General features: G+C 43.5%; 1 protein-coding gene across 1 annotated transcript in view; it reads right to left on the minus strand.

Annotated features, from left to right (window-relative positions):
* Positions 1–551: 551 nt before the first annotated feature.
* The window catches only part of SCN11A (sodium voltage-gated channel alpha subunit 11), a 137,861-nt gene continuing 123,826 nt past the window's right edge, over positions 552–14,586 (minus strand). Inside the window, exons 29-32 of the mRNA XM_049693628.1 lie at positions 13,003–13,273; positions 7,420–10,065; positions 5,279–5,500; positions 552–884 (exon numbers count right to left, since the gene is read on the minus strand). Coding sequence (XP_049549585.1) covers positions 9,038–10,065; positions 13,003–13,273 — 1,299 coding nt within the window. The 3' untranslated portion in view covers positions 552–884; positions 5,279–5,500; positions 7,420–9,037. The remainder of the gene's footprint in view (positions 885–5,278; positions 5,501–7,419; positions 10,066–13,002; positions 13,274–14,586) is intronic.

The following is a 14,586-nucleotide window of genomic DNA, read 5'->3' on the forward strand; positions in this document are numbered from 1 at the left end:
ACTGTTTGATGTTTTGGACTAAATAAAGCTGTGCTCCCACTCTGATTGAGCTTATAATGGAGTCTAATTTTAAAAAGAAGCCAATTAATGGCTTTGTAAATATAAAAGAAAGTATCCCTGCTTCTTTTCTTGACAAAAAGGCCCCAGAAGTTAGTCCTGTAAAAATGTCAAATCTTGCTTTAAAGAATGGCAGTACTTCTCTGAGGAGAATAACAGGAAATGACTCACAGAGGGCGCCCCGAGGCTGCTCAGCTGTACAAAGCGGGGGCCCGGGGGGGGGGGGGGGGGGGGCGGCACCCGGGGGCCCACCCCCACCCCCGCGCAGTAATATGAGGCTGCTGACTGCCTGCAGGGAGGAAAGTGCCCCGCCCACGGAGGGGACGCTGTCTTCTCTAGGCCGGAGCTCTCTGAGGGGCCCATGCTGGCTTGCAGAGACAGACATCACGCTGAGGCTGAGAGTCCAACACTGTCAGGATTTAGCGCCTTGAAGAAAACTCACCTAGAAATGCTAAATTAACCACACAGAATTGCCAGTCCAGGGACTCTTACCTGTACTGGAGTCTCTCTGGCTCTCATCTTGATCCCATTTGATGAGCTGGTAGAGACCGGGAAGATGTCTTCCTGGGTTCTTGTGGACTAACTCAGACCTGAATCTTCTATTCTGCCTCTGAGCTCCCTATCTGTCTGCCTTTCACTTCCTTTCTCTCCCTTCCCGCCTGCCGCCCTCCTCCGCTCCCCTGGCCCTATTCCCTCCTCAATCCATAGGCTCTCCCTGTCCAAGGCCCTCACTAAGGACAGCAGCTCTGCCCCAGAAGCCCAGATCTGATGAATGGGTCAGAAGATATTCATATGGAGCACATCAGTACAGCCACAGCAGCCAAGTCCTAGAGCAAATAAAAGTCCCATGTTATTTTTTTGTTCTTGGGGAGAAAAGCCATCAGATATTGAATATTTTCCATGCCAGTTGTGGAGTAGCTGCTGCCTTGAGCCCTTGTACTAGTCAGAAAGCAGAATCCACCTCAGGTGGTTCAGGAAACTTGAATGAAGGACTATTTACAGACTGTGGATGCAGTTGCTTTAGTTACCCATTGCTGTGTTACAAATTACCCCAACAGTTTGCAACTTAATATACATTTATGATTTCACATAGTTTCTCCAGGATGAGAATCTGGGGGTGCCTTAGCTGGGTGCTTCTGACTCTCATGAGGTTGTCACCAAGCTGTTCATAGGGGCCACAGTCACCTCAAGACTTGGCTGGGGCTGCAGGGTGCACTTCAGAGCCCATTCAGGGTATTTTGGGCATTTCTGCTCCTGACCATTCCCCTTCAGGCCTCCAATCTTGATGTGTCCTCCTGTTCTTGCTCTTCTCACCAGAGATGAGGGGCTGAAAGGGTGAGCAAGTTGAGCATGCCCTCTCAGCTTCCTTTTTGTTAGTGTCAAAGTGAGGCCCAGAGAGGGCATGGGCATTGCTCAAGGTCACACAGCAAGTTGGTGGCAAAGGAGAGCTCAGGCCCCCGCTGCACTGTGAGGAAGGGCAGGGAAGTTTTCTCAGCATCTCATCAAGGGAGCAGGAAGGCAGCTACAGGCCCCAGTGGCTCTGAGAAAAGAGCCACTGAGCTGTGGGGCTCAGCAGAGCATTCTTAAGTGTAATTGACTTTAGGCATTAAACTTTTACCAGAATGAGCTCACAAGGTCTGTAGGGAGAAGGAAAGTGCCTGGCATTTCCTGCCTCTTGGGGCAGCGTCTGGGGTACAGAAAAGCCCATCTTCCAGGCTGCAGGATGGAGCCCTCCCCTGGGAGGCAGAAGAAGGGTGAGGCCCTGGGAGAGACTGCAGGTCAGGATACTGAGTGTTCAGTGGCCACCTGGTTCTCACTAATTCTCAGGGGTGGGGAACGGGAGCTAAGACCACCCACTCAAAGGCGTGACGGCCCTTGAGCAGTCACGACTATGCAATGAGTAACTACTGCGGGGGTGGGGAGAAGGGACAGAGGATTTAGTCCCTGCTCATAGGGAGCAGCCCCCCAACCCCTGGCCATGTCCACTCATCTTTTTGTCCTTAAACCTGCCCTACTATCAATCATGGACCTGGTATAAATCACAACCAATCTCTGGGCATCAGTTTTCTTATCTGTATAATGAGGAGCTATACAAGATGATGTCTTGAAATGTTTTGAGCTTTGTCTTTCCCTAATGAAGGAGTTATCCCAATTCTTATCCCAAGGTTTCTTTCCAAATATTGAGGCAGCCACTCTACACATCCAGGCAAGATATCACCTTTGTTTGATGTGTCTCCCCAGCAGCCTCTCCCTTCAGATTTAGTGCTAAAATAAGAGCTCCAGAGGCATATTGAGACTTCCATTTAGATTCAAAAAACTCAAGGGCTTTTTTTTTAAACAGGCTTATTGAAGTATAATTGACATACCACAAACTGCACATATTTGAAGAGTACAATTTGATAAATTTTGGCATATATATATATATATATATATATATATATATATTTGGCCATACCACACGGCATGCAGGATCTTAGTTCCCCAACCAGCGATTGAACCCGTGCCCCCTGCATTGGAAGCGTGGAGTCTTAACCACTGGACCACCAGGGAAGTCCCTAGACATATATTTTTCACTTGTAAAACTTGACGGTTTTACAAATGAAAACCACCACGATCAAGATAGTAAACAAATCCACCATCCCCCAAAGTTTCTTCATGCCCCTTTATCTGCTCTTTTTACCAACCCTTCCCCTATCCCCAGATTACCATTGATTTACTTTCTGTCACTATAGTTTAGTTTACATTTTCTTCTTTCTAAAGGAAAAGGCAACCTACAGAATGGAAGAAAATATTTGCAAACCATGTATCAGATAAGGTGATAATATCCAAAATACGTAAAGAACTCATACAACTTAATAGCAAAAACACAAACAACCCAATTAAAAAATGGACAAAGGACTTGAGTAGACATTTTTCCAAAGAAGACATATGTGTGACCAACAGGTACCTGAAAAGGTGCTCAACATCACTAATCATCAGGGAAATGCAAATCAAAACCAAAATGAGATATCACCTCACACCTATTTGAATGACTGTTGTAAAAAAAGACAAGACATAACAAGTGTTGCTGAGGGTATGGAGCAAAGAGAACATTTGTACACTGGTGGTGGGAAGGTAAAATGGTACAGCTAATATGGAAAACTATATGGAGGTTCCTCAAAAAATTCAAAACAGACAACCATGTGATCCAGCAAACCCTCTACTCAATATATACCCAAAGGAAATGAAATCACAGTCTCGAGGAGATGTCTTCACTCCAGTGTTCACTGCAGCATTATTCACAATTGCCAAAGCAAGGAAACAACCTAAATGTCCATAAATGGATGAATAAAGAAAACGTCCTGTATATACGTACAATAGAATATCATTTAGCCATGAAGAAGAAGGAAATCCTGCCATTTGCAATAACTTGAATGAACCTGGAGGACATTATGCTAAGTGAAATAAGCCAGACACAGAACGATAAATGCTGCATGATCTCACTTATATGTGGAATCTAAAAAAGTCAAACTCATAGAACCAGAGAGTATAACAGTGGTTACCAGGAGCTGGGGGTAGGGGGTGGGGAGGGAAAATTAGGGAAATGTTGGTCAAGGGGTACAACCTTTCAGTTAAAAGATGAGTAAGTTCTGTGGAGTCTAACACACACTAGAGTGACTGTAGTTAATGATATTGTATTGCATACTAGAAATTTGCTAAGAGAGTAGATCTTAAGTTTTCTCAGTATACCAAAAGGAAAAAAAGGGTAACTCTGTGAGGTGATTGATGTGAGAATTAACTTGACCGTGGGAATCATTTCACAGTGTATATGTATTTCAAACCATCATGCTGTACACCTTAAATATATACAATTTTCATTTGTCAATTACACCTCAATAGAGCTGGGGGGAAAAGAAAAAGAGTATAAGCCATCATTGTGTTTTGGCTCCAAAAGTGATATTAAAATGTAGAAAGAGCTTAGAGTATGGGATGGAGGTAAGGAGACTTGAAGCTGTAATGGCACAGAGGATACAATGCTTTTAGTTAGACTGTATGCTCGTTCAGGGTGGCTTGGGTTGGGGGACTGATGGAGATTAAGGAAGACTAAATCAGCACCCTCACTGTCACCTCTTGATACCACCACTGTCTGACTAGCACACTTGAAGTCTACGTTAATAGGGATATATTGTCCAAAGGGAGGGGATAGTCCCTCTCTTGCCCCCTGGGTGCCAGATGCTAGAGGATATAGATTAACCAGAGTTTGCCTAGAGAAGAAGGGAGAAAATGATAAAAGGACTGAAACTACATCAAAGTATTAGAGAACAGAGTACATAGAATTGAGGCTGTTAAATTTAGAGAGGAAGCATAGCACCTCCCACGTAGAGGATGTTTCCACAATGTAAGAACTTTGAAGACATGCATTGTCTCCAGAGGAGAAGAAATGGATAGTAAAAGATCCGCGGTCATAACGAGAAAAACTCTACCTTCCCTTCAACTTCAATCACACCGTTTCTGTGTGCTACAGTGGTGATATAGCTTAAGCACTGGAGCCAGACTGCTTGGGTTTGAATTCTGTCAGGGCCACTTATTGGTTACGTCGCCTTGAACAAGCTTCTTATTCACTCTACATGCCTCAGTTTTCTCATCAGAATAATGAAGATTCAAAATAGTTTATCCCTACTAGAGCTGTTGTGAAGATTAAACAAGGTAATACTGGAAAGTGGCTACTAAGTCCAGAATAAATGCTCAATAAATGTTTTTTTATTGCACTTGTCTTCTCACTGCCTCTTTGATGACTCCTGGGCAGTGAGGGACAGGATTGCCCACTGAATGACCCTGGAGGTTCCATCTGGGTTGTCAGGCAACAACCATCTGGGACCAGTGGCTCCCTCTCCTTGAGCAGGAGGAGCTGTACAGGATTGCAGCCTCTCTACGGACACTGGGTGCTAGTAGCTGACATTCCAAGAGAGCTCTCCTGAACAGCTGGCTCCGGAGTCTGGATTATTTATGAGGCAAGCTCTCACGCTTGCTCCATGAAAGGGTAGGGATCCCTTCCTGGAACACCACCATGCTGTGCCCTGGCTTCTTGAATGCTTCTTGGTGGAAGGGATGAAAAGGTGGGATCATGTATCTCATCTTGTTGGCTATGACTTTCTTGTGAAGCCTGCTCTGTGCCCACGATGTGTGTCGTGGTGTTACCTTCACCTACCTCCCCACACCCTTCTCTGAACCATCTCCTCACCTTTATTGTCTGAGAGCATGGCCCCCACGGTGAGTCCTCTGGTATGCTCACCCCTCCACGATTTAGTCTGCTCCCAGGGTTTCAAATGTCACCCTTGTGCTGAGGACTCTTGTCCAGGCCATGTCCTCAAGTTCCAGGCCTGGCTGAACATTGTCACTTGGACCTGGCATCTTAAACCTTCAAAATGTTCAAAACCGAGTTGATTTTTAGATTTTCTTCTTCCTTCATGAAAACAAAAATAAATGAAAAAAACCTTATCCCTCCTAGCCTCATTAATTTGGTAACTTGTGCTGCCATTTATCTTGTCACCCTGGCCCAAAATCTTAAGGTTCCTCCCTAGACACCTCCCCCATGGACAGGCATTTGGCACACGTATCTGAGTCACACCGCATTGCCCCCTGCCTTCGTCCTCACTCAGTGCCTTTTCCACACCAGGATCCGTATTCTGATCTCTTTCTCCTCCATTCCACCTGAATACTCTGTCCAGTTAATTTCCTCCCCTGCTCAAACACCGTCAATGCCTCCTTATTACCTAAATATGTTAGCACCCTTCGCTCTGGCATTCGAGGCTCTCCACAAAACTGTCCATTTCTAGATTCAGCTGCTGCTGCTCCACTGTCTATACTCTGAGCCCAGTCAATTGAGGAGTTCGTGCTTCCTTCCACTGTTTACACTCCTTACACTCCAGGGTGCTGCCTATACTGTCTCCTCCCCTTCAAACACTTTCCCGAACCACCTCCATCCGTCACAATCCCACACATTACCCAGCTCATCTCAGATGCCCCCCTCTCTTGTGAAGCCTTCCTGTGAGCCTGTCTCCACTCACACTTTGAGAGCAGAGCTGTGTCCTGGTTCATGCACTTGTTATTTTGCATTGTATTGTCATCACACAAACACCTGTCTAATTCTCCTCCCAATTAGCATATATACTCTTGAGGTCAAGAGCCATTGGTTAGAAGCAGTTTGCACAAGGTGGTATTGCATTGGCCCTCCGGAACTTGTCTATTGACTGAATTGAGCAGGGGCTAATTTGCCTGGAGAAAAGAAGGCTCAGAAGACAGGGGACTGGCTTCATGTGCCTGTAGGGCTGTCTACGGTTGACATTCAGCACGGCCCCAGGAGGACAGAGCTCAGACCAGCATCTCTGCCTCTTGGGAGTATCCTGGCTCCTTGCACAGTGAGAGCTGTCTCTGGGGAGTGTGAGTTCTCTAGCACCCATCCAAGGTAATTAAACACTTCCTTGCCTTGGCTCTCTTCTCCACCTTTAGCCCTCTGGCTCTTTGAGCTCTAGGCTCATACAGAGAGATGCTGTGCAGCTTTCAGAAAAGAACATGTTGGGCATTTGCTGCCATCTAGTGAAGGAAGCATGGCTCAGCCTCTTGCAGAAGCCAGAGGGAGGGATCCTGTGCTCTCCCCAGAAGCTGGCTCCAGGAATCCAGCACTGGCGAAAGGGGACCATGTGGGGGTGGACAGGTGTGTGTGAGAAGGGCAGAAGCTATTGCACAGAACAGATTATATTCAAGCCCCTAAATTGTAATCTGGAATAGACAAGACCATGTCCTTCCAGACCCTTCCTTACCTCCAGCCAGGGGATATTCCTAGTAGAATCAGGGCCAGCCATCTTTTCCAGAAAACTTGGTAGGGATCCATAAAACACCCAGAGTTCATAATCGGAGGCATGTTTTAGGGAAGACACAGGTAATCCCCAGGGCCTCAAGCAGAACTGGCCATGACTTTAGAACTGGTGATTTCCACAAGGCTCTTGCAGCCCTATATGGGAGCCCTGTGGCCCTGTCTCAAAAGTGCCCTTGTTCTGGCCATTCCCCTGCCTCAGCATGGCACAGAGGCTCAGGCTCCACCTGCTGAGTGACAGCACACTCACCGGGCTATTGTGAGGTACAGATGAGATTATGCGTGGCAAACACTTAGCCAGTGCCTGACACACAGCAAATGCTAAGTAAAAATTAGATATTGATAATAATTAGATAATGATATTACTACTTTTTGCCAATGCTCCAGAGCACAAGGCTGCCTACAAAACTCAGGCCCTGGACACGAATACATTGAGTCATGGTTAGATCTTGTGCACATTGTAAATAAGCACCCCCTCCGTGCACCACAGTATCTGGCATTGGCCTTACCTCCACTGGACAGTGAAGGGCAGGGCAGAGGCTCAGGCCTCAGACTCCAGGCTGCTTACAGACACATCAACTCCTCCAGTCTGTCTGAGATACAGGATTCCAGGACTATTTCTGCAGGGTTCTCCTCCAAGCCTAGATTATCACAGTGTAGTTCTTTGTCCCCAGTCCAGCTAATGTCTTGTTTGGCCTCTGGGCATCTCCAGTTTTTAGGGAGGTCCTGGGCTACTCCTGGGGCCAGGCCCTTCTGATCGACCTGGTTGTTCTCTGGGCTGTGTTTGATGCAGACATTCAGCCAGAACTGAATGTAGGGCTCACCAAATGACTGAGGTCACCGGCTAACCAGTATGTCTTATGGCTCCCCTGCCCTGGGGTCCAGGTGTTGTTAAGGGGTTGCTCTCTCCATCCAAGTTGTGCATTGCAGATATTTTAACCAGAGGTAAGTGAGACTGTCTTACTGGTTCCAGCCAGTGGTGTGCTGAGCCAGCTCCGGGCAGCTCGCGAGAACTGATTGTGGACGTCTCTTCCCAACTCTACGTTCAGAAACATGTTGGTAGCTTGAAATCAGTCATGATGGGAGTATTCACCACAGAAATCAGTAAATGCTACAAATCATGGCTTTTTTTTCCTGAAGAGCAATTGTTATACACTTATCAGCACACCACTGGCTCCCGCCTTTAATTCCAAGCAAAGTACCACATTTAAACCACTACTCACACAGCCACCAAACAAGAGGATTTTTAGTGTAGTGTCTGAATGAAATGCAAACTGAAAGTCTCATTTATTTTTTCCCTGGAAATATATAACAGAGATTGCAGCTGGTGAAAGATACGGTGGTAACTGACAAGTCATGACCATGCTTTTAGGTTTGAAATAAAGCCCAAAAGTTTAATGCTGGTTAAAAAAAAATCTGCAATAAGTATTTATTGGCAGGTTTTGAATTTTCACTTAGCATGCAGAAGAGTTATGTGTGATAAGCCATATATTTTATTGGGGAAAACATCAAACAAAGGTGTTGGATACTGTACTTAAGAACATTTGGAAAAACACAATTTAAAATGTTAATGTTTTCTGTTTCTTATTAGTTTCTTTTGATATAATTTGAACTGTGCTTCAATCCTCACATTAGTGTCCCCTACAGCAGCGGTCCCCAACCTTTCTGGCACCAGGGACCAATTTTGCAGAAGACAGTATTTCCACAGACTGGGTTGCGGAGGGGTGGTTCGGGCGGAACGCGAGTGACGTGGAGCGGCAGATGAAATCTTGCTGGCTCACCCTCTGCTCACCTCTTGCTGTGCGGCCCAGTTTCTGACAGGCCACGGATCTGTAGTGTGGTCTTCAGCCCAGGGGTTGGAGACCCCTGCTCTACAGTCCATTCTAGTGTCTTTTTCCTGGTTAAAACAGTACCGGTGGTTATAGTCGGGCAGCCTTATCTTATATCTCTATAAGAACCATTTGAAGTGAACTCAGAAACACCATTTCTTTTAGCCAGAAAAAGAAAAATGGAATGGCTAGTTCAGTGAGTCCACTGCTTGTTCGCACACTGAGCTGTGGACCCCTTGGAGCTCAGAGGCTGGAGGCAAGGCTCTGAGGCTGTGAGGTAGGGGTGGAGGTGAGGGGCTCAGTCGTAGTGGACCTTGCCCTCGGCCACCCCAGAGCTGGACAAGTCTCCATTGCAGAGTGTCTGGAGGGGTGAATGAGGCCTGTCTTCCAAGGTACACTTGGTCTTCATCATGTACTTTCGAAAGGCCTTTTGAATTACAGCAGCACATCTTTCCTCTTCCTTCCTCTTGGTGGTGGTGACTATGGGTTCATATAACTTCTTGAAAGGGTTGGCTTCCATGAACTTCTCCTCCATCACTGCTTTCATGCTATCCAGGCCACTGGACTCACCAAGTACCCTAGCAGTGAAAGCGAACAGGATATCCAGGCAATGAAGGCGATCTCCGCTCACCATGGGCAAGTCCATGACTAAAAATTGGTATTTATTTGGCTTTGCCACACGGAGAGGCTCAGGAAGGGCATCAGCAAAGTCAGAAAGAGCAGAATATTTGATAAATTGTGTTGCTTCTGGGTCAAACTTTTCCCAGACTTCGTAGAATATTTCAAAGTCGTCTTCACCCAAAGGGTCCTCACTTTCTTCAGTGGCTATATTGAAGTTTTCTAAAATCACAGCAATATACATGTTGACCACGATGAGAAAGGAGATGATGATATAACTGACGAAGTAGGTTATGGCTATGGCAGAGAGGTAACAGTTCTCTGACTTGGGGTTACATGAGTCTTTTGATTGCAACATGGGGCTGAGGAGGGCATCCCAGCCTGCCGACGTGGTTATCTGGAAGAGGCAGAGCATGCTGCCTTTGAAAGTTTTGAAGTTGAATATGTCATCAATTCCAGACTCTTCCTTCACTTTGCAAAAACAGTTCATACCAAAAATGGCATAAATAAACATAACCAGAAAGAGTAGAAGGCCAATATTGAATAGAGAGGGAAGAGACATCATTAGCGCGAAAAGGAGAGTTCTGATTCCTCGTGCTGCCTGAACAAGTCTCAGGATTCGGCCAATCCGAGCCAAGCGGACAATTCTGAAGAATGTTGGAGGGAAAGGAATGTGTGCCTGGGTTTTCAAGGCAGAAACAATTGTACCTTAAGAGAAGGAGAAGAGTCAATCAATTTCCAGCAGGCAGACTGACTGACATAGCTTCTCTCTGCTGCCTTGAATCTGAGTGGAAGCAACTTTCTATCATTACTTCTTAATTTATGTACAAAATTAAGATTTTTTTACCTGTATCAGGGAAAATATATATCTGTGCCTTAAGTTGGAGAATAATTTCCAAGGTTCGTACAGTTTTAGATGGGACTTTAGATGGGATAGGACATCTAAAATACTGAAGACCCCCAAGGAAAAGAAATAAAATGCTGTTTATGACAGGTTATTTTATTAGTTATCGTATGCACTTGAAGTGCATTATCCATGTTGGGCATTTAAAGTTATTCATGGGGTAACAAATATAAGTTTTCCATATTTATTGTATATATAGAATGGAAAACTACGGATGGAGTTATTTAGATTAGAATGCAAGGAGAAATTTCTGCTACTGAAGGTCAGCTTGAGCCTAAGTTAACAGTGGAAGTTGTACGATCCCAGCCCAAAACTTCTTAAACAAACAGGTTCTTATCATAGAGGAATTTGAACACAGCCTGCTACAGGCGAGGACAGGGCTGGAGAAAGAGGGTGGTGTTGCGATGTTCATTTTTGGGCTAAAGCTGCCATGGATCTTTCATCTCTGTCAGTATGCTCATTCCAAGTTCTTCTGGAAGACCTAATTCAAAAAGCTTAAGGGACTAAATTGGAGACAGTTTCTCTGATGTTGTAGATACACCAGAAATAGCATCTCAAAAAAAGGTTTCTGCAGACTGCTAAATATTTGGCCTAAAATGTCACCCTGTTTTCTCATTGCCTGCTCTGCAATCAAGTGATACAAGAATTTAAAACAACTCACATTTTGGCCCAAATATTATAGAATGGCTGGAACATGCTTGCCTTGTATAAGACATGGCCTGGTTCTTGCTCTGGGGATCCTCTAAGGTCATTAGGGGTGATGGGTGGTCAACACTACCTGCCATCACCTAATGACTAAAGAGAACTAGTTGGTGATATACTTCACTGACTGCCTGATTGTATCAAGGAAGTTTAATTCATATGCTAATTGGGCAGGCAACTCCGGTGAGATGTGGAATTGACTACAAACCAATTCAGCAGCAACTGGAGGAGGTCCCTCCTTTAAGGCCCACCTCCCCCATGAATATTTCTTTGAGTAATCAAGCCCAGAGTAATCTGTCTTTCCTCTGAGCTCAGTTCTTTTGTGTACCATGTGATTTGGGGTTCAATCAATTTCTCTTTTTCTGATCCCTTAAGGTGGTAGGTCTTAATACCTCAATTGGATTGTAAACCCCATAGAGAGAATAACTTTGACTCACACTCATTTTGTATTTCTCTAAAAGCTCAGGGGAGAGCGTGAGAAAATGTAGAGGCTAAGGATTGGATGGCAGATCAACTGGCAAAAACATAGAAAATACTGCCCACATTGGTGAGTAGGACTTGGCTCAATGTGTGGGCCTTCTCATCCATTGGAACAAGATGCTATACAGTGCTATGCAGTGTAGCTGCAATCGCTTAGCAGTTGTTCATAGGACAGAAGTCAGAGATATTTCCATGAACTCTACAGTGCCTGGCACTGCCTGCAAGAAGGTCAGTAAAGAGTGAAATGAATGAGCTGCTCTCTGCATATTGGAGGAAGAGCCCTTTAAGTGCTCACAGGGCTGCCCCAGACTCATCCTGTCATCATTTTCTAACTTTACTGCTGCTGTCGATTTCACCAGGAAATGACTAATAATGCTTGGAATTGACTAATAATGATTAACAGTCTATGTAACCGTAACCATGTGGAAAGATCTATTACTAAACCTTATCTACATAAACTTTATGGCTTAGAAACCAGAACAGACTATGAACTGTACCATTCATTTTCTTGGTCTCTGAAACATCTGCATTGCTGCTGTGGTGATAGGAACCAAAATATTTTGATCCAGCATATCTGTTTAATGCATCCTTTCTGAGATAGCACAAAAACTTCCACTTGTGAAATCACTTTTCACTGTCTTCATTGCTCTTTGAACTATGAGAAGAGCCCCTGGGCAGTTTTACACAATTATAAAAAGTCAAATTATCAGTTTAGTTAAAAGCAGACTTCAAAAACCCAGAGTGAAATCTTATAGCTTAGTCATGAAGAATTTAATTTCAAAGTTGATGTGTGTGTGTGTGTGTGTGTATGTTTTATAAAAAGGTATATGACAATAACCCTCTTTTTTCCCTATTCTTCTTCCATAAATCTTATAGTTAATTTCTGCCTGTGGTTAAGAAAAATATGCTGATTATAGAGTGAGACTGGTTGGTGAATGGGATCCGAGCAGTTGAGACAAGTGTAGTTCCCACTGTGGTTTAAGTTAACATGAGATACAGAATAAAGATAAAGCATTACTTGTCCTTATGACACACTCTTGCAAGCCCCATCTAGGCTGGGCCATGGAGGCCCTGTATAAGGAGGAGGTACGGGAAGGCCTGGCAATGTCACGGGTGCACAGTAATTGTGATCTGACATCAACATGGATTTTGAACTAGGGAAAAACATGCAAACTAAATGCCAAATCCTTAAAACAAGAAATGCTCTTTAGTTGCACAAGAAAGGTAGAACTTTGACTCAACTCCCTGGATAAAGCAGGTAGCCCCACAAAAACTTTTAAGTCATCTTAATTTTGTCTACCTCCGTTGAATAAATTATCCACATAATTATTTAACTCTATTTCAATTGTGTAGATAGTGAAGGGAATGGAAATTACTCTGTATCTCCTAGCAACTCCCCAAAGAGAATGGCATTAGTTCATCTGTCTATTTTTTCAGAAATCACATTAAGCTTAATTTTCTGCTTTGTGGATGCTCTGGACATAATTCCAAATGATAAGATTTATAAGTTTACTTCTGGCTCTTAGATTAAAGCCCCTCTGGCTGCCAATTTTACTTACTAACAATAGAAATGACCACGATCACACAATCAAATAAATTCCAGCCACTGGTGAAGTAGTATTGCCTCAAAGCAAAGATTTTGATGAGACACTCAGTTGTAAAGACGGCCACAAAGGCCAGGTTGAGACGCTCAAGGAAGAGTTCCATGGCTCTGGACTGGCCATATGATTCAGCCATCATGCTAACCATGTTGAGGAAAATGAGGATGATGATGATGATGTCAAAGACCTGGTGTGTAACTAGGTCAAAAACAAGACCCTGGCATTTGTTCTGAGGAAAAAAAAAAAAAAAGGAATCATAGATCATTTTGAGTTGTAGGAATGAAATCATATACATTAAAAGGCACATACAGCAGCATTTGTCCTCTCTTACAATTAAAGCAGTTTCTTGGAAAATGCACAGACCTTTTTTAAAGGGCAAGAAATTCTTCTATAGATATTTTTTCATTTAATTTCATTAAATTTAATTAGATAACTGATTTTAAGTTGTAGGCTTATAGCTTTAATTCCATTTTGAAACCAAATAAGTAAATTAATTAAATTTTTAGTAACAACATAACTTTGATGTGGTGGATGATTTGTTTTTGCTGAAATAAAATAGCTCATGTTGGATTTAATCATAAAAAATGAAGTTCGGTCTCTGTATTTCACCTGCTTCTGTATTTTGACTTCAATAATTCTAATGCAGAGAATACTTGCTCACATAATTATGTTGGACAAAAGAGAATTAACATCTCCAAGCCTCCATTTGTCAGTTCAGAATAATCAGACCTTATACTTAACCAAAACTCTGTATTCAAGCAATTCTTGAATGCCAATTTTCTAATTCTTGTTCACTTAAAGATAAGGCTAGATAAATGGGATTCTGATCCAACGATTACTAAAAATGGAAACAGAAAAACTGATTATTTCACGTTATTACTGATGGTGAACTTGCATATTGGTTTGTACATGGATGGCCTGCTCCAAAGTAAAAATGTGCTGATTGCTCTGGTACAGGTTCTAACTCAAGTTTGCATGTCTAATCTACCATGTGCAATGAAATGACTCAATTATTCCACTATTTTCTTTAATTTAACATCTATAACGCACCACTTTGTTCTTTACTTAAGTGGAAACTTTTCTTAAACACAAACTCAGACACTGATATTGTTTGGCATACTTGGCTATACACTGGTTGTTTTACATTATATGTATATATTAGATTATTTCATATTACATATCATCTAATCAAAGTATACATATAGTATTCTATTTAGAAACCTCATAGACCCCCTAAGAATTCATCTTTATAACCCCTGGCATCTGTTAAGGTAATCCAGGCAAGAGATGATGTTGGTCTGTGGTGGTAACAGTGGAGAAAGACATGAGCATTTAGGTTTAAGAACTAATATGGAAGTAGAAGCAGCAGGAGTCAGAGAATGTTTGAATGGAGTAGGTTATGGGAAAGTTAAGGCTGAGGCTATAATTTCTGCTTGGTGGAGCATTCTAACAACCAGAGAACAGGGGATGAGGAGTTCTGGGGGAAGATGATGAATGTGTCCTGAGCACATGGAGTTTGAGGTGCCAGTGGGGCATCCAAGG

This window comes from Orcinus orca, chromosome 10 (assembly GCF_937001465.1).
Source record: "Orcinus orca chromosome 10, mOrcOrc1.1, whole genome shotgun sequence".
NCBI classification, from domain to species: Eukaryota; Metazoa; Chordata; class Mammalia; order Artiodactyla; family Delphinidae; genus Orcinus; species Orcinus orca.